At 50.6% G+C, this 24,690-nt stretch overlaps 2 protein-coding genes across 3 annotated transcripts in view; one reads left to right on the top strand and one right to left on the bottom strand.

Moving 5' to 3' along the window:
* Positions 1-16,691, top strand: part of LOC149313330 (uncharacterized) — a 28,312-nt gene extending 11,621 nt beyond the window's left edge. For both annotated transcript variants that reach the window (XM_089527163.1, XM_089527162.1), the window contains 2 exons: positions 12,892-13,100; positions 14,117-16,691. In XM_089527163.1, the coding sequence (XP_089383289.1) occupies positions 12,892-13,100; positions 14,117-14,281 (374 nt within the window). In that variant the 3' untranslated portion in view covers positions 14,282-16,691. The remainder of the gene's footprint in view (positions 1-12,891; positions 13,101-14,116) is intronic.
* Positions 16,692-17,614: 923 nt separating this feature from the next.
* LOC149313329 (3-galactosyl-N-acetylglucosaminide 4-alpha-L-fucosyltransferase FUT3-like) lies at positions 17,615-18,709 on the bottom strand. The gene has a single exon (XM_089527277.1). It carries the CDS (start codon positions 18,707-18,709, stop codon positions 17,615-17,617), a length of 1,095 nt encoding a protein of 364 aa, XP_089383403.1.
* Positions 18,710-24,690: the final 5,981 nt, after the last annotated feature.

Below are 24,690 nucleotides of genomic sequence, written 5' to 3'. Positions count from 1 at the left end.
CAGGACTAAACAGGGTGGCAGGGTTCATCACTCCAAGTGACCCTAATGCCTTCCAACTGACCGAGGCGGGGAGAAATGACCTTCCAGACACAGCCTTCAGCATATTGCAAGGGACCAGGATATTCTAGGTGGGAAGCTTCGCAGAGATAGCATGGGAAACAAGGCAAGGAGAATGATCCAGTATGGATGTGCTTAATAAGTTCTTCATATTGTTTGCCCTCTGTAAATTGCCTTGACCTCAGCCTAGCCAGCCCTTCGGTCAGAGTGACCTCTCCATCCCATCCTCGTTTCCCAAATTGGATTATTAATTTCAAGGCCTCTGGCTTTGCATTCCAGTCCCTTTTGCAGGAGCCTTGGGAACATCTCTCTCTCTCTGGCAGGAGGTTAAGGAGATTGGCCGGGACAACGGCCGGCTCTGTCTCTCGGCATGTAATCTTGTTTAATGCTCAGTCAGTCCTGCGCCTTGATTCCTGATTGCAACGGTCAGCGAAGACACTGTTGCAATTTGCTATTGCATATCCAATTTGCTCAGTCTGCAGTTGCAGCAGCAGCAATAATAGCAACATCTTACAAATATCCCTGCAAAATATGCGTGAGTTTCTCCCCAGAATTTAGAACCAAGTCTGTCCCTCCAGATAGTGAGTCTGAATTAATAAATAAATCAAAGACCCAGGAATTGCAAATCTGGGCAAAATGGTCCTGCAAAGTGGAACTTTTGATGGGAAAAGGAAGACGCTCTTTCCATGGAGCATGGAGGAAACATCACCGAGGGTGCAAAATGCAGTTTGGCATCGCTTTGATTGCCATGGTTCCATTCTAGAGAATCCTGGGACTTGTAGTTTTGTGGGGCACCAGCGGTCTTTGGCAGAGCAGGCTTGCAAAACTACAAACCCCAGGATTCCATAGGATGGAGCTACAGCACTTAAAGTGGTGTCAAACTGCATTATTTCTGCAATGTAGAAGCACCAAAGAGACAGCCATATAGACTTAAACATCTGACAGAGGAGCACTATAACGCAATCATCTGTTGAGGAATTCTGCATCTCTAAACAGGCATCCATGGAGAAAGTCTTATTTTCCTACAGGTCTCTCAAAACAGAGGTTTCTGTTATAGCATGGCAATGGGCATTGTACTACAATGCAGTATCTCACAGAGTGTTATTTGGAGAGGAGGTTCTCCCTCCTGCTCTTTTCCTTCCAGGCTGAGGGCACTTACAGCATCAAGAGCCGAAAAAGGGGAAAGGGACAGGCAGGTGTGACCTTGCCCCTGGTCTCCCATTATCAGTCAATTAGCAAGGCCTTTTACTGCTCATTTGTGCCCAGCTAATGGGACATGCATTTTATTGGCCACCTCTGCAAAGCCATGAAGTAGAATCACTGGCCATCCTTATTCTGGCTACCTGCCCTTAGATGGTTGTGCCATGTATGTATGATTCAGTCTGATGAAGGACTACTGTCATGATAAGTATACCTCTTTGGTTTTCTTCTATACTCTCCTGTGCTGTGTATGTAGTTTCAAGTTCTCTGTTTATTTGAATACTGTTAAATGGATTTGTAATTGGTTGACCGGCTGAACCAAAAGGGTGCTCAGCAATGGCTCCTTTTCTTCGTCCTGGAAAGAAGTGACCAGTGGGGTGTCCAGTGGGGCTCTGTCCTGGGCCCAGTTTGCTATCCAACATCTTTATCAATGACTTAGATGATAGAAGGCATGCTTATCAAATTGGCAGATGACACCAAACTAGGAGGAATAGTTAATACCCAGGAGGACAGGATCCAAATTCAAAATGATCTGAATAGACTAGAAAGCTTGGCCAAAGCTAATGAAATGAACTTCAATGGAGAGAAATGTGAGTTACTGCACTTAAGGCAAAAAATAAAATGCACAGATATAGGATTATGGGGGATACCTGGCTTAAGGAGATTTATACATTTGAAAGTGATCTATGAGTCCTAATAGACCACAAGTTGAACATGAGTCAAGAGTGTGATGCAGCAGCTAACAAGGCCAATGCGATTCTAGGCTGCATCAATAGAAGTATAGTGTCTAGATCAAGAGAAGTCATAGTGCCAGTCTATTCTGCTTTGGTCAGAGCCTACCTGGAATATTGTGTCCAGTTCTGGGCAAAACAATTCAAAAAGGACATTGAGAAGCTGGAGCCAAAGGAGGGCAACTAAAATGGTGAAGGGTCTGGAAACCATGCCTTATGGGGAAAAGACTGGGGATGTTTAGCCTGGAGAAGAGATGGTTAAGAGGTGATATGATATCCCTGTTTAAATACTTCAAGGGATGCCATTTTGAGGAGGGAGCCAGCTTGTTTTCTACTGCTCCAGAGAACAGGATCCAAAGGAGCAACGGATGCAAGCTGCAGGAAAAGAGATTCCATCTGGACATTAGGAGGAACTTCCTGACAGTAAGGGCTGTTCGACAGTGGAACAAACGCCCTAAATGGAGATTTTGGTGGAGTCTCCTTTGGAGGTCTTTAAAGAGAAGCTGGATGGCCATCTGTGCTTTGATGGTGAGTTCCTGCATGGCAGGGATCTAGGAGTCCAAGTAGACCACAAGTTGAACATGAGTCAACAGTGCTAACAGGGCGGCAGCTAACAATGCCAATGTGATTTTAGCCTGCATCAGTAAAAGTATAGTATCTAGATCAAGGGAAGTAATAGTGCCACTATATTCTGCTTTGGTCAGGTCCCACCTGGAATATTGTGTCCAGTTCTGGGCACCACAATTCAAAAAGGATGTGGGGAAACCAGAGAAATGTGTCCAAAGGAGGAAGACTAAAATGGTGAAAGGTCTGGAAACCATGAAGCCCTATGAGGAGAGACTTAGGGAGCTGGGGATGTTTAGTCTGGAGAAGAGAAGGTTAAGAGGTGATAGGAGAGCCCTGTTTAAATACTTAAAGGGATGTCATATTGAGGAGGGAGCAAGCTTGTTTTCTGCTGCTGCAGAGACTAGGATCCAAAGCAATGGATGGAAGCTTCAAGAAAAGAGACTCCACTTCAACATTAGGAGGAAGTTCCAGAGAGTAAGGGCTGTTTGACAGTGGAATATATAATCTTGGAGAGTGGCGGAGTCTTCTTCCTTGGAGGTCTTTAAGCAGAGGCTAGATGGCCATCTGTCAGGGATGCTTTGATTTGGATTTCCTGCATGGCAGAATGGGGTTGGACTGGATCAGGGCCCTTGCGGTCTCTTCCAACTCTATGATTCTATGAGAATAAAGGGCTTGGACTGGATGGCTCTTGTGGTCTCTTCCAGTTCTATGATCCTATGAGTTATGAGGACCCCATGAATTCCTTAGGGTTTTCTTAGGCAAGGAATACCCAAAGGTGGTTTTAGCCATTCCTTTCTCTGAGCCTCCAGCACCTGGAATTTGTTGGCGGTCTCTCATCCAGGTACTAGCCAGGGCTGACCCTGTTTAGCTCTCCAAGATCAGACAGGATCTGGTGCTTTGAGGGTATTTAGAGTATGTCTCACAGACTCCATGCTCTGTGTGGCTGGTTCATGATTTCCTTTGCCAGATTTCCTTTCTGCTGTGGTTTTATTTGCATTCGCTTGGCTAAAATGGCCAAGACCAGGCAGTAATCCTCCGCTTTCTCATTATCTGACACAAAGAGATTTGTTGGCTTTCTACTCCAGATACCAGTCACACTTAAGTTCCACATCACAATATACTGTTGTTTACTCCTTTCATAGGCTTACATTTGCAGAATATACACAGAATGGAGCATCCAGACCAGAACCCCGGGGTCCGAAAGCCCTTCCCAGGAAGGCTCCCTCCTTACCAAAAACTGACCTATTCCATTTCCCCAGGACCCTTAATAGCCAGCCCTTCTTCTGGCAACTGTGTGTTTCTAAATGGCTTTGTTTTGTGTGGCTCTTATTCTTCAGATACTTTAAATGCATTCTAACAAAAGGTTTTTGCATATTTTTTCTTATGTCTTTGCAAGTAATTTTATCAACAGTCAGCCTTCTTTATCCATGGATTGCTTCTTTAAGGTCCAAGATGTAAACCAGAATCAGGTCCAGTCATCATCATCATCACCACCATCATCACTATCATCAAATTATATACATTAAAACTCTGCTATATCAGTTATTTACAATAGATGCGGTCTAATAATATCAGTAACTGCAAACAGCCGAATGTCCATTGTATACTATAGACTTCCATGGTTCATTCAGTGATCGCTCCTCTATTTCCCTTTCGCTTCCGTACTCTTTATCAAAATACTTGACTTATAACATTATTAAACCAGGTCCATTTAGTGTTGGACTGGGACTCGAGATCAGGGTTCGAATCCCTGCTTGGCCATGAAACCCATTGAGTAACCTTGGGGCAAGTCACACTTTCTCAGCCTCAGAGGAAGGCAATGGCAAACTCCTTTGGAAGAACCTTGCCTAGAAAACCCCCTTCTAGGTTCACCTTAGGGTTTCCAAAAGCTGGGAAAGACCTGAAGGCGCACAACCAGCACAACAACACCTGCTTTCCATGGTTTGCTGCCACATCCTCCCACATCTGTGGCCTCCGAATGAGGCACTTGATGCGCCTCCCCCAGCACTGCAACTGCCTTCCCCAGCCAGTCCCCAACTTAATTAGTTTTAATTAAGTGGGAATTACAAACCAAAGCAGCCTTGCTTCTGGCTGGGAGTGGGCCCTAATCCCAAGGCAGCCCCCTCCTCAATTCCTTCTTCTCTCGTAATTGGGAGGCTAATGAGCGGCCAGGACTTCCAGAGGGTTTCCCCAAAGCAGCAAAGAAGGGGCTTCCGGAGGGTGGGAGGACTCAATCCCATCATCCATGGTGCTGCCCGGCTGGGATTTAGCATTGGGCCCAACAATGCCAGCATGCTCCTAATCACCACAGCAAAGAGGAGAGCCGCTTTGGTGCATCATTAAAACCTGGCCGGCCTTTGTCGGCAAGGAAGGGCCTTTGTCTCGCTTTCATAGTCCTTGGGTTCTCTGACCCTTCCCTTATTAAATCAATAGACACCGCAGGAAGAGGCTGAAGGGATGGGCACAGGATGCCCACTCTTATGCCCAGGCTGCCCCATCAAATGCCCTGGTCACTCTATTTGTGCCAGTTTTGTGTCCCTCGGACAGAGTGACAGGATTTCCTTTTGCAGTACTTGTAGGCATTTCAGCATTCAGCATTCTGCCCAGGAGGGATCCCAAAATGCCCTCCATTTTGAGCATGGCTAAGAAGCATGGATTGATATTTATAGCAGTTTCTTCAGCTTTTATTTTGTAACGGCCTGCATTTTCCTTGAATGAGATTTTGTGGGTGGGTTTGGCCATATGAAATGCATCCGAAGAAGTAGACTTTAGCCTAGGAAGGCTCACGCTGCCAACTTCTATCTTTCAGTTGCTCTCAAAGGTGCTGCAAGATCTCTCTAATTATTATTATTATTATTGCATCTAAATGCATCCGAAGAAATAGACTTTAGTCTAGGAAAGTTCATGCTGCCAACTTGTTCTTTTCAGTTAGTCTCAAGGGTGCTGCAGGATCTTTCTACATAATGATTCTATAGACTAACATACTGTAGATGTGTGTGTGTGTGTGTGTGTGTGTGTGTGTGTGTGTGTGTATATATATATATATATGAATTTTTCTTGAATATCCTACATTTTGCAATGCTTTGTGCTCCTTTGCAGTTAGGACATCCGGTCACCCTTTTCTCGGAGGAAATGGAGGCCAACTCTGGGCGGAGGCAACTGTTTGTGTGGATGGGTTTGGCCATGCCAGGCTGCCAGGCAAGGAATGTCTCAGGTATTGAGGTCATTAAGCATCATCAGCCACAGCTGCTCAGAGCATCCTGTTCAGATATTTGGCAATTGCCAGGCTGCCAGGTCAGGCATGACCAGGTCAAAACCCGAGACCAAGGGATGGCCATACTTGAAGTCGAAGGCTTTCATGGCCGGCATCCATAGTTTTTTGTCTTCTAGAACATGGCCACATAGGCCGAAAAACCCACAAAAAACCATGGATGGCCATCCCTTTGTTGTCCCTTAAGCAAGAATGCATGAAGAGACATCAGCCACAGCTGCTCAGAGCATTCTATTCAGATTTTTGGCAAGAGAAGGGATATTTCATTTAGAGTTATGGCAGAGGAAGGAGAAGGAGAAAGAGGATGGAGGCATTGGGTGAACTCTTCATGATGAAGTTGCATCAGTGGAAATATAGTGTCTGGATCAGTGATTCTCAAACTCTGGTCCTTCACATGTTTTGGACTTCAGCTCCCAGAATTCCAGACAGTGGCCCAAACTGGCTGGGGCTTCTGGATGTTGAAGTCCAAAACACCTGGAGGATCAAAGTTTGGGAACCATGAGTCTAGATCAAGGGAAGTAATAGTGCCGCTGTGTTCTGATTTGGTCAGGCCCCACCTAGAATGACCCTGTGTCCAGTTCTGGCCACCCAAATTCAAAAAGGACATTGAGAAAGTGGAGCCATGTGTCCAAAGGAGGGCAACCAAAATGGTGAAGGGTCTGGAAACCATAAAGCCTTAGGGAGATGCTGGGTATGTTTAGCCTGGAGAAGAGGAGGTTAAGAGGTGATAGGATAGCCACATATCTGAAAGGATATCCTATGGAAGTTCAGGAAGGCTCACTATAAAATATGCAAGAGCCAGCATGGTTTTGTGGCTGAAGTGTTGGACTAAGACTCTGGGAGACCAGGGTGCAAATCCCCACTCAGCCATGGAAACCCATGGATGGCCTTGTGCAAGTTCCTTCTTTGGAGGTCTTTAAACAGAGGCTGGACGGCCATCGGTCAGGGATGCTTTGATGGAGAGTTCCTGCATGGCACAATAAAGGGGTTGGACTGGATCAGGGCCCTTGGGGCTCCTTCCAACGCTATGATTTTATGATTCTATGAGTTACACTCTCTCAGCCTCAGAGGGAAGCAATGGCAAAGCTAGAACAACTCTTGCCAAGAAACCTCTATGATAGGTTGGCCTTAGGGTTGCCATAAGTCGGAAATGACTTGAAGGCACACAATACACAACCAATGCCCAAATGTTCTTCCTGATTCCTGCATTCTCCCTTCCTTCTCTTCTTTCTCCATTTTATGCCGGAAAAGAGGAACCTATCTGTCTCTTTCAAACCTCCTCATTTGGCTTCAATTGACCATTATGGCCCCTTTAATTGAGTCTCCGGCTTTGCTGATAAGAGGATTGCCCCATTGCTCCCATGTTGTTGTTCTTTTGTGTTTTGCCCCCATTTGTGATGATGCTTTTAGTGGCCCAACAATTTTAGGAGAAGGAAGGCAATAGCTTCAAAGGGTCTGGTGCACCAAGCATTGTTGCCCCATCCTCTCCAGACACTCAATCCACAAAATGGGCCCAGTTTCTGAGATGGGTTTGTGGGTGTCTGCCACTGTCAAGGTGGATCATAGGTAATAATGGGACAGAGAGAGAAACCTGGCCAGGATTAGCATTCGCACCTCATCATCATCATCATCACCAGAAGCCAACATGGCCCCAGTTGGGGCTTCCCAGTTTGTGTGCGGATGCAGCAGGCTGTTGTTAAGAGAGAGAGAGAGAGAGAGAGAGATCAGTGGAGAAACACTTGCAACCTTTTAGTTTAGAAAGGGTTTTTGTTGTTGTTGTTTTATTTTCTTATATTCCACCTTTCTCCCAGTATAGGGACTCAAGGCAGTCATCATCATCTTCATCATCCTCATCATGTAAGGAGCTTCCCTTGAGTCCCTTCAAGTGTTTCCAACTTATGGCGATCCTAAAAGGTGAACCAGTTACAGGGTTTTCTTGGCACGTTTCTTTAGAAGGGTTTTGCCATTGAGGCTGAGAGTGATTTGCTCAGGGGGATCTAGCGGGTTTTATGGCCGAGCCGGGAACCGAACCCTGGTCTCCCATAGTCCATTGCTCAAACCACTGAACCATGTAGGCTCAGGCCACTGGGGTACATTGCGATAAAAACCCCTCCAGATGTTAGCAAGAGGACCAGATGCAGAATTGCATGGAATCGTAGAGTCGGAAGAGACCCCAAGGGCCATCCAATCCAGCCCCATTCTGCCATGCAGGAATACACAACCAAAGGGCTTTAAGAGTGGCTCACTGAGGAGGGGGCTAGCTTAGCAAAAAAGATGAAGAAATGCAGTTATGCAGGACAACTGCGGAGGGGATGGAGAGGGCCTTGCAAACCTCCCTGCCCCAGAACAGGGTTTTAACCCAAGGGGGGATGGGGGTATCATCATCATCATCATCATGGGTTTCCTATACCAAAGAAACAGAACAGATGGAAGCCCCTTGCATCATCGTGATCAGTTTCTCTTGCACAATCGCTAGCAGTTCCAAGGTCCTGCTTTGATTGCTGGGGCTAACTGATACACCTGTGGAATCCTGGGATGTGTAGTTTTGCAAAGGGCTTGGAGGCCTTCCTTTGTCAGAGCGAGTGAAGGGGGCAGAGGACTGGAGAAGCCCCCCTCCATCAAACTAGGGACCCTAGGCTTCCAAAGGAGGGAGTCATGGGAGTTAGAGTGATGCCAAACTAGGCTCAGGGTGCTCTTTGGACAGCTTTAGGAGAGAAAGAGAAAAGGACACTCGAGGGACGTTGGTCAAGAGGGTCACTTTTCCTTCCAGAGGATGCTGGGAGCCCAGGAAGGAGGGTATCCTGACCACAAAGGAGGACAAGGCACCACCAGATGTAGGACAGTCAAGAAAAACGGAGGCCACGACCAAATAAAAGACTCGTAGAAATGTAAATGCATGCTTCTTAGTCCTGCTCAAAATGGAGGACCTTTTGGAATTCCTCCTGGACAGGCAGCTGAAATGTAGGTCATGTCCTGCAAAAGGAGGACCTCTGGGGGGCTTTTGGCAAGGGGCCCTTGCAGAGACACCTTGCACCTGATCCACCAGCCTCAGGCTTCTTTGATGCTTATGAGACCCCCCCCCCCCGCCGCCTTGGGTTTTGCTTTTCAAAAACTCCAGAGGGTCACCTTCTCCCCCCAGCAGTGACCCCCCCCCGGGTGTGGGGTGTGCTTGCCTCCTGCCCCCCCCCCCGGGAATCTGGCTTCTTTGCCCCCTGGTAATGCCCTATGGGGTCTCACAATCTGCACCTGCCCCATTGGGGGGACTTCCAGGGGGGCTTCATGTGGGGAAAGGGCTGCAACCCCTGCCCCCTCCCCTTGCCCCCTGTTGCCAGAGGAGGAAGGAGGATGCCCCCCAAGGGGTGGGGATGCTGGGCTCTCTCTCATTCCCAGGGGAGGGCTAAGGAGAGGCAGGGGATGGGGCTCTTCTAAGGCCTACACAACCCCCCCCCCAGCAAAGTGTCCCACGCTTCCTGCCCCAAAGAAAAGGGGGCATTAACATTCTCAAGAGCCCCTGGACAAGAGATGAAAGGGTTGCCCCCCTCTTGCTCCAGAGGGAGGGGGCTGGGCTCTTGAAGGAAATGGGGGGGGTCTTCTTTTCTGCCAGAGGACAAAGCGGTGGGCCACTTCAAAGGCTTCCCATGGGAGGGAATGGCCACTTTACGACCCCCCTACAAAGCCCCCCCAGACTGAGCTTTCTCTGAGGGGAGCCCCCTCCCACACCTGCCTTGCCTAGACCCCCCCTTCACCTTGCCTTCAGCTTTGGGCCCCCATGAGACATTTCACACCTCCCTGGTCCCCCTCCCCAAATTCCCTCCCTCTCCTTCTTCTCCTTCTGGGGGGTCTTTGGGGCCAGAAGGACTGGGACAAGGCATGGCCACTGCCCCCATCGGTCGCCCCAAAGGGCATGGACCCCCCCCCCCCAAGATCCAGGGACCCCCTTTCCAGGCCAGGGGAAGGGGGTCCCTCATCCCCATTGCCATGGCCCCTCTGCTTGGGACCAGCCGTCCTCCTTTTCCAGGACACGCCCTCCATTTCCACCTTCTGTCCAGGAGGACTTCCACAATAGCCTCTATCCAGGGCGCCCATCTGTCCTCCTTTTCCAGGACATGTCCTCCATAGCCACTTTCCCTCCAGGAGGCATTTCAGAAGGTCCTCCATTTGGAGCATGGCTAAGAAGCCCATTGGCCTTCCTCTAAGGATCCAGTCCCTCCAAATGCAGGCATTCCCTCCACAAGAGGCAACAGGAGCTCCCTTGTATTCTCTCAGGTGGGAGTCCTGGGTGCGAATGTCCTCAGGCCTCTCCCTTTTGTTTCTCCCCAAAGAGGACATTCAGAGCCATTTGGGCGACAAAAGCCCCGTCCAGATAGAGATGGAAAATGGGAGGAAAGGGGGAAATGCAAAGAAAAGGAGGAATAGATACCCCCCTCCCCCCCCCCCCAGGACAGGATGGGAATTCAAAAGCCCCTGGAGAGACTGGAAAGCTGGGCCAAAGCCAACAAAACGAACTTCAACAGGGAGAAATGTAAGGCCCTGCACTTCAGGCGGAAAAAGGAAATGCACAGATCTAGGATCCTGGAGGACACTTGGCTCAAGGAGAGACTTCTCTGGGGGAAAGGGATCTGGGAGTCCTAGTAGACCATCAGTTGAACATGAGTCAAGAGTGTGATGTGGCAGCTAACAAGGCCAATGCGATTCTAGGCTGCATCAATAAAAGTCTAGTGTCCAGATCAAGGGAGGTATTAGTCCCACTCTATTCTGCTCTGGTCAGGCCCCACCTGGAATAATATTGTGTCCAGTTCTGGGCCCACAATGCGAAAAGGACATTGAGAAACTGGAGCCATGGGTCCAAAGGAGGGAGACTGAAATGGTGAAGGGTCTGGAAACCTTATCCTATGAGGAAAGACTCCGGGAGATGCTGGGGATGTTTAGCCTGGAGAAGAGAAGGTGAAGAGGGGATACGATGATGATGATAGCCCTCTTTAAGTACTTGAAGGGAGGCCATATTGAGGAGGGAGCAAGCTTGTTTTCTGCTGCTCCAGAGACTAGGACCCAAAGGAGCAATGGAGGCAAGCTCCAGGGAAAGGGATTCCAGCTCCAGATGAGGAGGAACCTCCTGAGAGGTCTTTCCTGAATGGCGATTGTGGCGGAGTCTCCTTCTCTAAGCGGAGGCTGGATGGCCATCTCTCTCTCGATGGGATGCTTTGAGGGCGGCAGAAGGAGGGCCTTGGGCTGGAGCAGGGCCCTTCCCGGGGCCTCTTCCAAGTGTCGGCTTCTCTGGTTCCCCGGAGGGAGAGGGAAGGGGCCCCAAGCAGAGGAGCAGAAGCCTAGACTCGGGAGGGAGCCCGAGAGGGCCATCTGCTCCAAGGCCCTTCTTCTGCCCCCCTCCAAGGAACTCCCCCTCCAGGGACTGCGCTCCAAGGGAGCATCCTTCGTCCCTGGCTCTCCGGGGCCGGCCTCTCCTCCTCCTCCTCCTCCTCCTTTTGGGAGGGAGGGTCCCCGCCCGCCCTCCTTCCTCCTGATAAGGCCCCTTCCTGCCGGCCCCCGACCGATGCTGCCTCTGCTGACCCTCCCGGGAGCCTTCCTGCCGGAGCCTCTGCCGCCTTGGGCCAGGAAAGGATGGGCCAGGATCCTTCCTCTTCCCCTTCCTCCAAAGCCAAGCGGCGCTTCGACATCGCCTCCCTTCTGGCCCAAGCGGAGCCGGAGCCGCCTCGACCCAGACCCTGGGCCGCTGCTGCCGCTGCCACCCTCTGGCCCCCCTGGGCCCCGGGCCCCTTGGGCCCCTTCCCGGCCCTCGGCCTCAGCTCCGCGGCCGGAGCCAGCCTGCCCTCGGGGCCCTGCGCCCTCCAGCCCTGCCCCGCCGGGACAGGTAAGCAGCAGAGCCGGCCCAGAGAAGGGAGGCTGCCACGGAAGCGAAGGGGCTCAGGGCAGAAAGGGCTGGGATCGGACAGCCTTTGGGGGTCTCTTCCAGCTCCGGGAGCCTAGCAGTCCTGCCTGGCAGAAGGGGGCTGAACTGGGTGGGGGCCCTTGGCAGTCCCTCCAGTCCTAAAGAGAAGAAAGGGCCCCTTTGCAGGGCAGAAGGGGATCGGACCCCAGGCCCCGGCCGGACTCAGGGCTCCCTGCCAAGGCTAGGTTCCCAGGGGTTCCTGCCTGGCAGAAGAAGCGGGGCTTGGGCTGTCTGGGTGGCCCTCAGGCCTCCCTTCCAACTCTATGGTTCCATGCTTTAAAAAGGGGGGACTACAGTTCCCAGAATCCCCAATTCTGTGAGTCCCAGTTCACAACAAGGAAGGCTTTCAAGCCCTGCCTTTTGCTGGGCAACTGAGGACGAAGATTTGTCCTCCAAAAGTCTGGACTCCAGCCCCCCAAAAGCCCCAGTGACTGAGGAGTCCAAAGGATGGCCCGCTCTCTGTATCCACGGATCCCAGCATCCACGGCCTGAAAGCATTTTTTAAAATGTATATATATCTCTATCTATCTTCCCAAAAGCAAAGCTTGACTTTGCCCTCTAGTTGCTTTGTGTGCCTTCAAGTCACATCCTGGGGGTTTCCTGGCAAGTTTCTTCAGAAGGGCTGCTATTGCCATCCTCTGAGGCTGAGAGAGTGTGACCTGGCCTGGGTTTCCATGGCTCAAACCACTCCACCACGCTTCCTCTGCAGATGTTTCCCTGCATGAATGTCGCATCTCCCAATGTGCAACTCTTGCGTTGCAAAGGCTTCCCTTGCTATCTGCTCCCGTCTGGACTTTGGGCCTCTCAAGAGCCCTGTCCAGATTGCCTCCGCATCCGATGACAAGCCATGGCCTGGACAGGTGTAGACTGTTTAAAAGGGATCAGGAGGTCAGTAAATGAAGGCTCCCTGCTGGCCAGGCTTGACCACTGGAGGCCCATTAAAGCCAGGGATGGAAAGGGGAAGCATGCTGCAGGGTTTTAGATTCTGGGCAGGGGCTCTTGGCATTCCCCAGGCCAGGTTCTCCAAGGGGAGCCAGAGCCCCTTCCCAATCTTCCTCCTCTCCTGTCCCTAGGATTCAATGCGCGCCTGATGGCGGGTGTCTCTTGCCTTGCGCTTCCAGGCCTGGACTTGTCCAGTTGCATCCTCCCTCCCTCGCTGGGGGCTCCGTTGTCCTGGAGGCCGAGGGGTCTCTGCAAGATGAAGAGGGTCCGCACCGTCTTCACCCCAGAGCAGCTGGCGCGCCTGGAAAAGGAGTTCCTCAAGCAGCAGTACATGGTGGGCACCGAGCGGGTTGAGCTGGCAGCCACTCTGCACCTGACAGAAACCCAGGTAAAGGGCATGGAGAATCCACAGCTTCTCAGGAAGACCCCCTCAGGGAAGACCCTTCTCTTGGCCCATCATTGGTCAGGGCAGCATGGACAGGGCCTTCTCCGTAGCTGTGGAACAGACAAAAGGGTGAAGGGCCTGGAAACCATGAAGCCCGATGAGGAAGGACTTAGGGAGCTGGGGATGTTCAGCCTGGAGAAGAAAAGGTTAAGAGGTGATATGATAGAGCCCCTATTTAAGTATTTGAAAGGATGTCAGATCGAAGAGGGAGCAAGCTTGTTTTCTGCTGCTCCAGAGACTAGGACACAATGGAAGAATGGATGCAAGCTCCAGGAAAAGAGATCCCACCTCAACATTAGGAGGAACTTCCTGAGAGTAAGGGCTGTTTTGATAGTGAAAGATGCTCCCTTGGAGTGTGATGGAGTCTCCTTCCTTGGAGGTCTTTAAACAGAGGCTGGATGGCCATCTGTCTGGGATGCCCTGATTGTGAGTTCCTGCAGGGCAGTTTGGCCCTTTTGGGGGTCTCTTCCAGCTCTAGGATTCTAGGCAGGTCCCTTTCTGCTCTCTTTTTGCCAGCAGGCAAATACCTTTTTATGGGAGGGTCTTTTTGGGGGGGTTTGTAGAGGTCAGAAAACGGGCCTGGAGGGCTGTGTGTTGCCCACCTTGCTCCAGAGCCAGGTTTTAATAATAAACCTCCAGATAGCAGCAGGAAGACTTGGGGAGGCGAAGGCTTTCATGGCCGGCATCCATAGTTTTTTGTGGGTTTTTCGGGCTATGTGGCCATGTTCTAGAAGAGTGTATTCCTAAACTCTTCTAGAACATGGCCACATAGCCCTAAAAACCCACAAAAAAAATAAGACTTGGGGAGCTGGTAACTCTTTGGAAGTGAAGGGACATCTTGGTTGAGGGGCATACTAGTCAGTGCCATCGCAGGTTGCCAAATGTGTTGCAGTTATGTGTTTGTGCATGCGCCATGTGCTGCATTAACAGATGTGGCTTGATCTTTCTCCCCTTGGAAGGTGAAAGTTTGGTTTCAGAACCGGCGGATTAAGTGGCGGAAGCAAAGCCTGGAGCAGAAGGAGGCCAAGCGGGCCCATCTTAGGGCGACGGAAGCAGCCCCCGCCAAGCAGTCCGAAGAGGAGGAGGAGAACAGTGACCAGGACGACGTTGATGTTGAGGACTAGCAGCATCTTCCCGTCCCAAGCGCATGGAGAGCGGCTTCCACAGTTGTCTTTCCTTGGGAAGAAGTGGATGGGACAGAACCGGAAAGGTCAAGTTGGCCTGAGGACGCATCTGACTATTGGACTTACTGTAGGGTTTTCAGGTCTCCATATTCTGAACTGTTTGGATTCCTTTTAAGAAAAGGAGAAGGGTTCTTTTCTTTTACTATGAATTGGACTTCACTGGAAAACACTGGGGATTGGACTTCTGACTTTCTGCATGCCAAGCATGCGCTCTGCCTCTTCCGAGCTGCCCTCTCTCCATTACAACCTGCTCATTTTCCATTTTCTGTGCCATTAAGTGTTAAACCTCGTGTCAAAGACTCAGGAAAGCTAGCTGAGAGAGGGCTCTCAGGTGGCGCAGATCCAGGATAAATGCTGCACTGGACCAAGTCAGTGGCATCTCTGCTCTCAGCCAAGGACTGCTCCGCCTGACTCTCCCAACCCTGGAAGTTTCTGGGCCGTTTGATGGCGTGTCCTGGACTTAGTTCACTTTTCCAGCCGTCGGCCGCAGGAGCCGGGTTCCAAGGCTGAGCCCACAGCCTCCCCTCCTCTCCCCACACGCAACACCCCTTTTGCGTTGCAGCACTTGGTGTCACCAGCTGATTTGCTGCTCCCTGTCCCATAAGGGTTCCTCTGGCCTGAGATCCTGCATCGGGGTTGCATAGCGTAAACCTGTGTGTGCTGCATATGCTTTCAACTTATGGCAACTCCATTAGTTTTGCAGGGTTTTCCTAGGCAAGAGATATGCAGAGGAGTTTTTGCCAGTTCAAGGTGAAGTCGAAGGCTTTCACAGCCAGTGCCCTTAGTTTTTTGTGGGTTTTTCGGGCTATGTGGCCTCATTCTGGAAGAGTTTATTCCTGCCGTTTCGCCAGCAGCTGGGGCTGGCATCTTCTCTGTTGGCGAAATGTCAGGAATAAACTCTTCTAGAACCTCATAGCCCCAAAACCCCACAAAAAACTATTATTGCCAGTTCCTTCCTCTGAAATAGGGCCCATGGTGTCTGGGATTCCTCGGCGGACCTTCTCAGCTCGGGGAAGGCTCTTTTTTTGGACTGTCAATCCCAGAATCCCCCAGCAGTCCAAAAAGGCACTTTTTCTCATGCTCTGGAATTTCAATCCAGCAGCATTTGGGGAAAAGGGGCCAGATCTTGTGTGTGTATTTACCTTCCAGTCACTTGTGGACTTATGGGAACCCCATGAATTTCAGAGGGTTTTCCTAGACAAGGAATATTCAGAGGTGGTTTTGCTAGTTTCTCCCACTGAAATAGAGCCTTCAGCAGCCGGTATTCACTGGCAGCCTCCCATCCAAAGACTAACCAGAGCTGACCTTGCTTAGCTTTCTAGACTGGCCAGTAACTGCTGCCTTGTGCCTAATGGCAATCTTGTGCAACTGAATGGGCACCTGAATTCACAGCCACTTGTGCTTGTACATCCATGTGTGGTGTGCACTGACAGGCAATGTGCCCATATGCATGCCAGTTGTGCACAGATTTGCAATGTGCTCTGCCTCTGTGGTTCTGACTCCAGGACTAGGAAACAGCAGCTGAGATCCTCCAGCTGGGGTTTTGTGTAGCATCGCTTCATGCATCAGTCTGTGCATTTGGAGTTGTGCCTTAAGTGTGCCAGGCAGTTTTCCTGTTGTCTGGCAGTGTTGTGCACCAAATGTGTACCACCAAATGCACATTCAGATGTGTTCATGTATAGATGCGCAATAGCACTACATGCACAAGTCTTGTTCCCACAACCTTGAACTGAACGAGGCCATTCCACATTGGACAAGAATATCCAGCTGCTTCTATGGAGGAACTTGCGCTTATGCAGGGCACCGTCAGGATTCCAGCCGCTGGACATTGGGAGGTTCCTGTGCATTTGGTGCTGGGTTGGTGGGAAGAAGCAAAGTCCAGCAACACATCTGTGAGGGTGACTATCATGGCGCATGCGGCTGCCAAGGTGGCTAGTCCTTGGCACAGTGGCTCCTGATGCTTTCCCAGCAAACGTCTGCAGCCTGCTGTTGCATTAGAAATGTCTCTGGGAATGCCCCCAAGAAGACCCCCTGAGATTTCCCAATTTACATCCCCATCACAGCTCCCCAATGGATGGTTTCCCTCTGTCTAGGAAGGCACTCTCTTTTACCTGGGACATTGAAGCTGGCCTGACCAACAACCCTCTTGTTTTGTCGGGGTCAGACCTTTCTTTAACCCGCGATGGAGCCCCTTCCGCCACGGTCCGTTTTTCACCAAGTGCCTCCGCGACTCTGCAATCTCAGGGCAGCCTCTTGTGCCTCTTCTCCTTTTCCTTCCTCTGGAAAGTAGAGCCTTGGGAAATAGTCCAATATAATATTTATTTATTTAGAAGTAGTTTGTTTTTGTTGTAAAAACAGGAAAACTAAAACTTAATTTATTTTTTATTGTGACTTTATTTTGTACTGTATTAAAATCTCAATTTGCAGAAAATGAAAGAAACATGTGTGGAGATGATTTCTGGGTCCTGACCTGTTTGGTCCAAGGGGTGACTGCCTGTCATGGGAAAAGGGAGAAAGGGAAGGAAGGAGTTGGAAGAAACCTCAAAGGCTATCCAGTCCAGCCCCATTCTCCAAGTGCCATGCAGGAAGACACGGTCCAAGCATCCCCAAGAGATGATGGCCATCCAGCCTCTGCTTAAAGGGCTTCAAGGAGGGAGACTCCACCAACATCTCTGAGGAAGTGTGCTCAACTGTCAAACAGCTCTTACACTGTTAGGAAGTTCCTCCTAATGTTGAATTGGAATCCCTTTTCTTGTAGCTGCCATCCATTTGTCCAGAACTGGGCACAGGATTATTCCAGGTGGGGCCTGACCAAAGCAGACTACATTGGTGCTGTTACTTCCCTTGATCTAGAGACTATTCTTCTATTGATGCAGCCTAGAATCGCATTGGCTTTGTTAGCTGCCGCATCGCACTGTTGACTCATGTTCAACTTGTGGTCTCCTTGGACTCCCAGATCCCTTTCACACGTATAAATCTCCTTAAGCCAGGTGTCCCCCATAATCCTATATCAATGCATTTCATTTTTTGCCTTAAGTGCAGTACCTTACATTTCTCCCTGTTGAGGTTCATTTTGTTAGTTTTGGCCCAGCTTTCAAATCTATTCAGGTCATTTTGAATTTTGATCCTGTCCTCTGGGGCATTAGCTGCTCCTCCTAGTTTGGTGTCCTCTGGGAAAGTCCCGAAGGCATCTTATTTTGCCAAGTGCTAAGTCCCAGAGAGGCCAACTGCTCTACACTCCAAGTGCAATTCCACCTCTGCTTAAATTCCACCTCATTTGAACCACTTGCTCAGTGCTGGAACAGTCTGGTATTGAAGTGGCTTCTTCTGCAAATCCCGGCATGCTTTGCAGAAATGCTGGGAGTATGTGAATTGTCCAACGGGTTTCAGCCATGAGCGCCAATGGAAGTAACTCTGGTATCTTGTTGTGTTTCTGTCCAACTCATGCAAGAACTTGGCCAACTCTTTGGCTGATGGGAAGTCATGGATGTGAATGAACGAATCTGGAGGCATGTAGTTTTCGTAGTTCTCTCTTGGAGGGCCGAGGACGACAGGCACAGCCCAAGAACGGAAGGCGTTTCGCCAGACCTTCTCCGTGATGTAGTCCTCGTGAATGGCATTCTCAAAGGCCAGGTAGAACTTGTACTGAGATAGCGTAGAAAAACGCTTGCTATCCGGGAGAGGGGAGTGATGGCGTCCGTAGACATCCACCTGGAGGTACTTCTTCAGTTCCTCGTAATATTTAACCCGATGGGAGCGCGAATCCCAGTTGCTCACCACCCAGGCTACTAGCTTAGACTTGGGCAGGACGGTGACGTTTTGGGGCCGAGGGAGGACCTCCATCATCCCGTAAGGGCTGAAGATATCCGAGTCTCTCCGATAGCTCATGGTGAGATTGAAGTGGTTGTCCATGAAGCCAAGGTTGGGGCTGGCACTGGGTGACTCTAGATTGAACCAGACCCAGCGCTGGGAGGCTGGCCTTGGCTCTTGAGGAAGCCGCTTGGGGCTACTAGAAACATCCCGATGGTGGACAATAACTGCGTCGGCCTTTCGGTACCAGCTGCGGTTGGCGGTGATGTAGCAGTCGGGGATGCCCAGCACCTGGGAACACCTTTCGATAGCAAAAGGGATGCCAAAAGGCCAGGTCCACAGCAAGATGGTGAGGTTGGAGGACGGCCTCTCTATTGGAAGGCTGTTTACTGGCTGTTTTGGTGGGTGGAGTGTGCCAGGCACAGGGGTCCCTGGGTCTGGTTTCCCAGACATCCGGAAGCAGGTGAAGAAGATGGCACTGAGGCCAAGCTGGAAGAGAGTGAGGGTCACGACTTTCCGGCAAGTTAGGTTTAGAGATTGCTGTCCCTTTGAATCCATAGAGCAGCCTGGAAGGGAAGAGAGCTGGTGTAAAGTAATGGCAGTATATAGGCCTCCTTTGTTCATCAAGCTGAAGGGAATCCCTGAAAGATTAGAGTTGTCTCTGGGCAGGAGGGGAGTGTATGGATTTTAAATGCTGAGCCAATTTGGTAAGGTCAGCTCCATCCATCTATTTTCAACTCCTCTTCTTGAAAGCTGGAAACTTGGGAAAGTAAGGGGCTCTACAGACCACCCCTGCAGCCGCCCCTTTTTGCGCTGGATTGGGGCCACAGCAACCTCATGCCGCAGACCCAATCCGGCCTTTTGGGGGTGCAAAAAGGAGCTGCAAAAAGAGGCTCCTTTTTGCACCCTCAAAAGGGCACTGCTATATGGCGCCCCTTTGGCGCTGCATCATCTGGATATAAACATGATAAAATAAAATAATAAAACATGCCTATGACGGCCAATTTCAAAATATTTAAGCTTAGCCACAGCAAAAGCAACAACTCTAACCATCGTTAAAAAGCTCTTTAGGGGCTCTGGAGGGCATTTCCACCATGTTTTTAGGCCCTTCTGGGCCATTTTAAACCCTGGACAGGACTCCACCCCCCCCTCCAAAACCAGGACTAGAAGTCACTTTTCCCCCGGAGAGGGCTCCAAAATGTGATGAAAATGTCCCCATGCCCCATAGAGAGCTTTTTTTTTGGGGGGGGGGACCACAACTTATTTTGACATGATCCCTGGGTAGGGTTGCCATATCCCGCCCCCCGGCGGGACAATCCCGGTTTGGGTGGTGCCATCCCGGTCCCTGTCCGGTTTGGCGCCCAAACCGGGACGGCCCCGCCCACCGCAGCTACCTCCGCTGCCGCGGCGGCTCCAAGGCCTTTCTGAGGCCTGGGGCGAGGCCGGGGTGATCGCCGCCGGCCTCCTCCCCTCCTTCATGGTCCCAGCCGGGGCCAGGAAGGAGGAGAGGCCGCGGCGATCGCCGCCGGCCTCCTCCCCTCCTTCATGGTCCCAGCCGGGGCCAGGAAGGAGGAGAGGCCGCGGCGATCGCCGCCGGCCTCCTCCCCTCCTTCATGGTCCCAGCCGGGGCCAGGAAGGAGGAGAGGCCGCGGCGATCGCCGCCGGCCTCCTCCCCTCCTTCATGGTCCCAGCCGGGGCCAGGAAGGAGGAGAGGCCGCGGCGATCGCCGCCGGCCTCCTCCCCTCCTTCATGGTCCCAGCCGGGGCCAGGAAGGAGGAGAGGCCGCGGCGATCGCCGCCGGCCTCCTCCCCTCCTTCATGGTCCCAGCCGGGGCCAGGAAGGAGGAGAGGCCGCGGCGATCGCCGCCGGCCTCCTCCCCTCCTTCATGGTCCCAGCCGGGGCCAGGAAGGAGGAGAGGCCGCGGCGATCGCCGCAGGCCTCCTCCCCTCCTTCATGGTCCCAGCCGGGGCCAGGAACGAGGCGAGGCCGCGGCGATCGCCGCAGGCCTCCTCCCCTCCTTCCTGGTCCCTGAGGGTCCCAGGAACGAGGCGAGGCCCCGATCCTGGCCTCCGATCGTGGCGGGGCCCAGGCGGGGAGGGAAAGCCTCCTTAAGTGGAGGCTTTCCCTTGCCGCTTGGCCTCCGCTGCGATCGCGGTAAAATGTAGGACAGAATTTTCAAATGTAGGACACTTTGTGTGTCCTACATTTGAAAATTTTGTCCTACATTTTTCCCGGTTTCGAGGTCCGGCACTATGGCAACCCTATCCCTGGGGAGTCCTGCAGACCACAGATATTATTAACATTTTTACTATCTATAGAGTGCTGCAAAGTTTGCACAAATATGGCCCTGGGAGCCCCTAAATCTTTCCTCATAGGGCTTTATGGTTTCCTGACCCTTCCCCAGGTCGAAGTACAATGTGGAAAACTAGACAGGAATGGTCAAGTACGGTCCGAAGTCAGATAGCCAGTGATTCAATGGAGAAGAGCGATGAGCGAAGTTCCAACAGTAGCCAACGCGGCGGAAAGAAGGAACTGGGGAAAGAGCGGGAAGGCAGGGGCCTTATAACGGGTGGGCGGAGCTACCGCCAAAATGTTGCATTTTGTTGCAAAGTGTACTTTGCCCAGTGATTCCAGAAGTTTCCGACAGTACTGCGCAGGCGCAGTAAAACCCATTTGTATGTATTCGCAGATGACCACTCGAAGAAATACCGTTACAGGTATGCAACCTGTCCTTCTGTTGGCCAATAAAGGTATCACTGAGGGTTTTTGTTTGTCTAAGGCATGGGTTTCTCCTACTCAGGTTCTGCTGACCCACATCGTATATGTCTATCAAGATCTGTCTGCTGTTTAAAGTCCAGTCTGTAATGTTAACGCCTAGAAAAAGGCAAATATTCCCTCTTGTTCAGTAAATACCCAATGTTCAAACAAGAGTTAGAGGATTAAAACATGCTCTTCAACATTTACATGAAGCCCACACACCCCGCAGCCCTCGCACAGGACGAGGGCGTAACAATGACGGCGCCCTGTATACTTGGGCGCCACCATTGTTACGTAAGCGCCGCATGGCATCCTTACAGCACCATGCCGCGTTTACGCAACGAGTTCACCAGTGGCGCACTTGTTACGCTGCTGCCACAGCTTGAGGAAAACCCGCTTTATGCAGGTTCTTTTTCTGCCGGCGGGAAGCCATGTGGTTTGGTGGCTGTGGCTTCCCTCCAGCGGAAAAACAGGCGCTGGGAGGCTGCCATTTTTGGGTGGTCAGATTGGCTTAGTAAAGAAACAACAGCCTCCCAACTTCTTTTATATCCATGGGCAGAACCACTTCATTCCTATATTTAGGGTTCAACATACAATATATATATATAATTCCAAACAAGAAATGGCAAAAAGGCAGAAAGCAATATCTCTTCCATACAGACAGGAATATCCCAACCGGCTGCCTCTCACAGCCATAAAACGATGTGGAGTATTCTGTTTCCAACAGTTGCTGCCTCTTTCTTGGACAAAGAGAACCTTCTGGTCTCAGTTAAAGCTTCCTTGAGTTTTAACATTGTAATATTAAGAAAGCAATCTCAAACCTTGCAATATCAGTAACCAAACCAGAGGGAAATTCTGGCCCTGAGCCATTTGTTCCTACTACTGAGGGGAAGTCTCTCTCTCTCTCTCTCTCTCTCTCTCTCTCTGTGCTGCGTACCTTCAAGACGTTTCCAGCTTATGGTGACCCTAAGGCAAACCTATCCTGGGGTCTTCTTGGCAAGATTTGTTCAGAAGGGGTTTGCCATTGCTTTTCCCTGAGGCTGAGAGAGTGTGGCTTCTTGCCCAGGGTCCTCCAGTGGGTTTTGTGGCTGAGCAGGGATTCGAACCCTGGTCTCCGGAGTCATAGTCCAACGCTGAGGCCATTACGCCACGCTGGCTCTCGCTGGGGGAAAGTAGGCATAGGTTTTAGTTCGTCTTCCTTTTTCACAGAGGAGAGGGCCTGATTCATTGGGTCTAATGGGGGTTTTGTGACCCTGTCTTGTCAGAACCACAATTTGTGACTTGTAGCTTGCAGTTGATCACTCAAAGATGTTTAGTAACTGCATTTCCCTCCCTTTATCTTGCAATGTCTTATTGGCCCCTTCATCTTGCTGCACCTTGTCTTTCCAAGAACTACCCTGGTGTTGCTTTTCTGCCCCACGCTGCCTCTAGCAAAGTAATAGTAAATCCTTTTATGGTGTTTAGAACTTACCTGTTGGTTTACACAATTCCTCTTCTGTCTCCCAGAGAATTGCACCACAGAGTAGTAAGTCTGGACACGATCAAACGAATGTTAGATGGAACGGCTGTGAAATTTGGGACGGTGGCGTTGGCAGCTGCCTTTTCCCTCTTTTCCCAGGCACTTAATCATATCCAACGCTCTTGATTCAACGACTGTATTTATTTCCGCTTCATATGCAAGTCCTGTGTGGGATCTGACACACCTTTGTTTGCTCACTTCCTAGTTTGATTATTCCATTTTAGATATATGCTTTGATAGGCTTGCTATTTGGGAACCACTTGCACATCGACAACCCAAGAAACAGTCTCTTAATCTTCGTTCCCCCCTTTTCTTCTCCTTCTTCTCCTAGTAGTCACACACACAAACTCTCTCCAGATGAACTAGGAGACTAATACAAGGGGTTATAATACTGTTCTAAAAGGGTGTAAAAATAATGGAAAACAATGTACAAGAAGGCAATAAAGCAATGGATCTTGCAGCGCCTTTGAGACTAACGGAAGGAAAGAAGCTGGCAGCATGAGCTTCCATAGGCTTGAGCCTACTTCTTCAGATCCATGGAGTAGAGACAGGCTGGGAATATCAACTTTCGTAGACTTGAGCCTACTTCCTCAGATCCATGGAGTAGAGGGAAGTTGGAAACATGAGCTTGCCATAGACTAGAGCCTTCTTCCTGAGATGCATGGAGTCTCCTCAAGGTCCGTCCCTGAACCCTCCACTCCATGCGCCTGAGGAAACAGACTGAGGTTTATGAAAGCTTAGGCTAGCAGCCTCTTCCTTTCAGTTAGTTCAAACCTGCTGTAAGATCCCTTTGCCCTCTGATTCCCTGGAGAAACACGGCTATGTCTCTGAATTCGAGCAGTAAGGAAATATAACTTAATGGAGAGTCAGAAGAGACCCAGAGAGAGGACAGGTGCCACCATCTTGTTCCTCCAAAGTCTTTTGTTGAAAGGAAGGGATCTCCTGATCCTGAACCAAATCCCTCCTTCTCTCAGATCCAAGCTCAAGGGACAGCGTTTCTGTCTCTCCTTTTGTGGGTGCATCAAGGTAGAAGAAGTTCAGACAGATTGCCACGTCCATCCAAACCCACCTGAGATGGATCTTTCTCCCCGATTGCCTTGTTCTGGGCATGTTTGGGGAGGTTTCTGCACCCGGAGACTGAGTTTGAACTCGCCTCTCCTATCTGCCCTTGGCTTGAAAATCCAACCAAAGCAAGACACAAAATCAGCTCCAGCTTTGCAAGGCTGTGTGCTCTCAGGGAAGGCGTTTTGGAACCTATCTGCAGGTGAATGGAAGGCATTGCACTTGGCAGAGAGCAGTGGAGAGGAGCAATGGAGCGGAAAGGCAATTGGATGCTTTCCTCTAACCGGAAGGGTGAAGCCAGAAATGTGTCCCTTGGCTAAGCATCTGCATCCATCCCTTCTTAGGGCTTTATCACACAAAGTGGAAGTTTAAAGGGGGTTTATCCCGTGAAAATCGCGCAATTACTACTAAATCGTAATTAAGAATTTCAGATAAAAGAGTTATTATCCCGGGAATCTTCCCAAGAAAACCCTATGAAAGGTTTGCTTTAGGGTCTCCATAAGTCGGAACCGACTAGAAGGCACACAACACAGACACACACATTATCAACATTTTCAACAGCTTGGTTTTTGCTGCTCCAGAGAATAGAATAGAGAGCAGTGGATTCAAACTAAAGGAAAAGAGATTCCACTAGACATTAGAAGGAACTTCCAGACAGTAAGATCCATTCGACAGTGGAAGACGTTCCCTCGGATATTTTGGTGGAGTCTCCTTCTTTGGAGGAGACGCTGGATGGCCATCTGTCAATGGGGATGCTTTGATGGTGAGTTCCTGCATGGCAGAATAAAGGGGTTGGACTGGATCAGGGCCCTTTTTGGGGTCTCTTCTAATTCCATGGTTCTATGATTCTCAAAGAGAGCCCGCCTGGTGTAGTGGTTTGTGTACTGGACTGGGACCCTGGTGACCCTGGTGACCAGGGTTCAAATCCCCACTCAGCCATGGGAACCCACTGGGTGCCCTTGGACAATTTACACTCAGCCCCAGAGCAAGGCAATGGGGAAAAAGAAGACATCTGCCAAGAAAGCCCTGTTTTTAACAGCCAGCTTCGTCTGGTGGCTTAAGTCTTGGAAGAAGGCTCTGGGAGCCCTACAAAGCCATGGACACTCCCAGGTGCCCTTGGCAAAGTCACACTCTCTCAGCCTCAGAGGAAGGCAATAGCAAACCTCCAATCTCTCCAAGAAAACCCTCAGAGAGCCTCGCC

The sequence above is a fragment of the Sceloporus occidentalis genome, unplaced genomic scaffold, assembly GCF_023333645.1.
Source record: "Sceloporus occidentalis isolate IW3139 unplaced genomic scaffold, rSceOcc1.0.p SCAF_5, whole genome shotgun sequence".
Classification (NCBI taxonomy): domain Eukaryota; kingdom Metazoa; phylum Chordata; class Lepidosauria; order Squamata; family Phrynosomatidae; genus Sceloporus; species Sceloporus occidentalis.
This window is presented reverse-complemented; position numbering and strand designations above follow the sequence as displayed.

What these genes read in the sequence shown, in the direction of transcription:
- LOC149313329 (XM_089527277.1), bottom strand. Translation starts at nt 18,709, where the DNA reads ATGGATTCAAAGGGACAGCAATCTCTAAACCTAACTTGCCGGAAAGTC.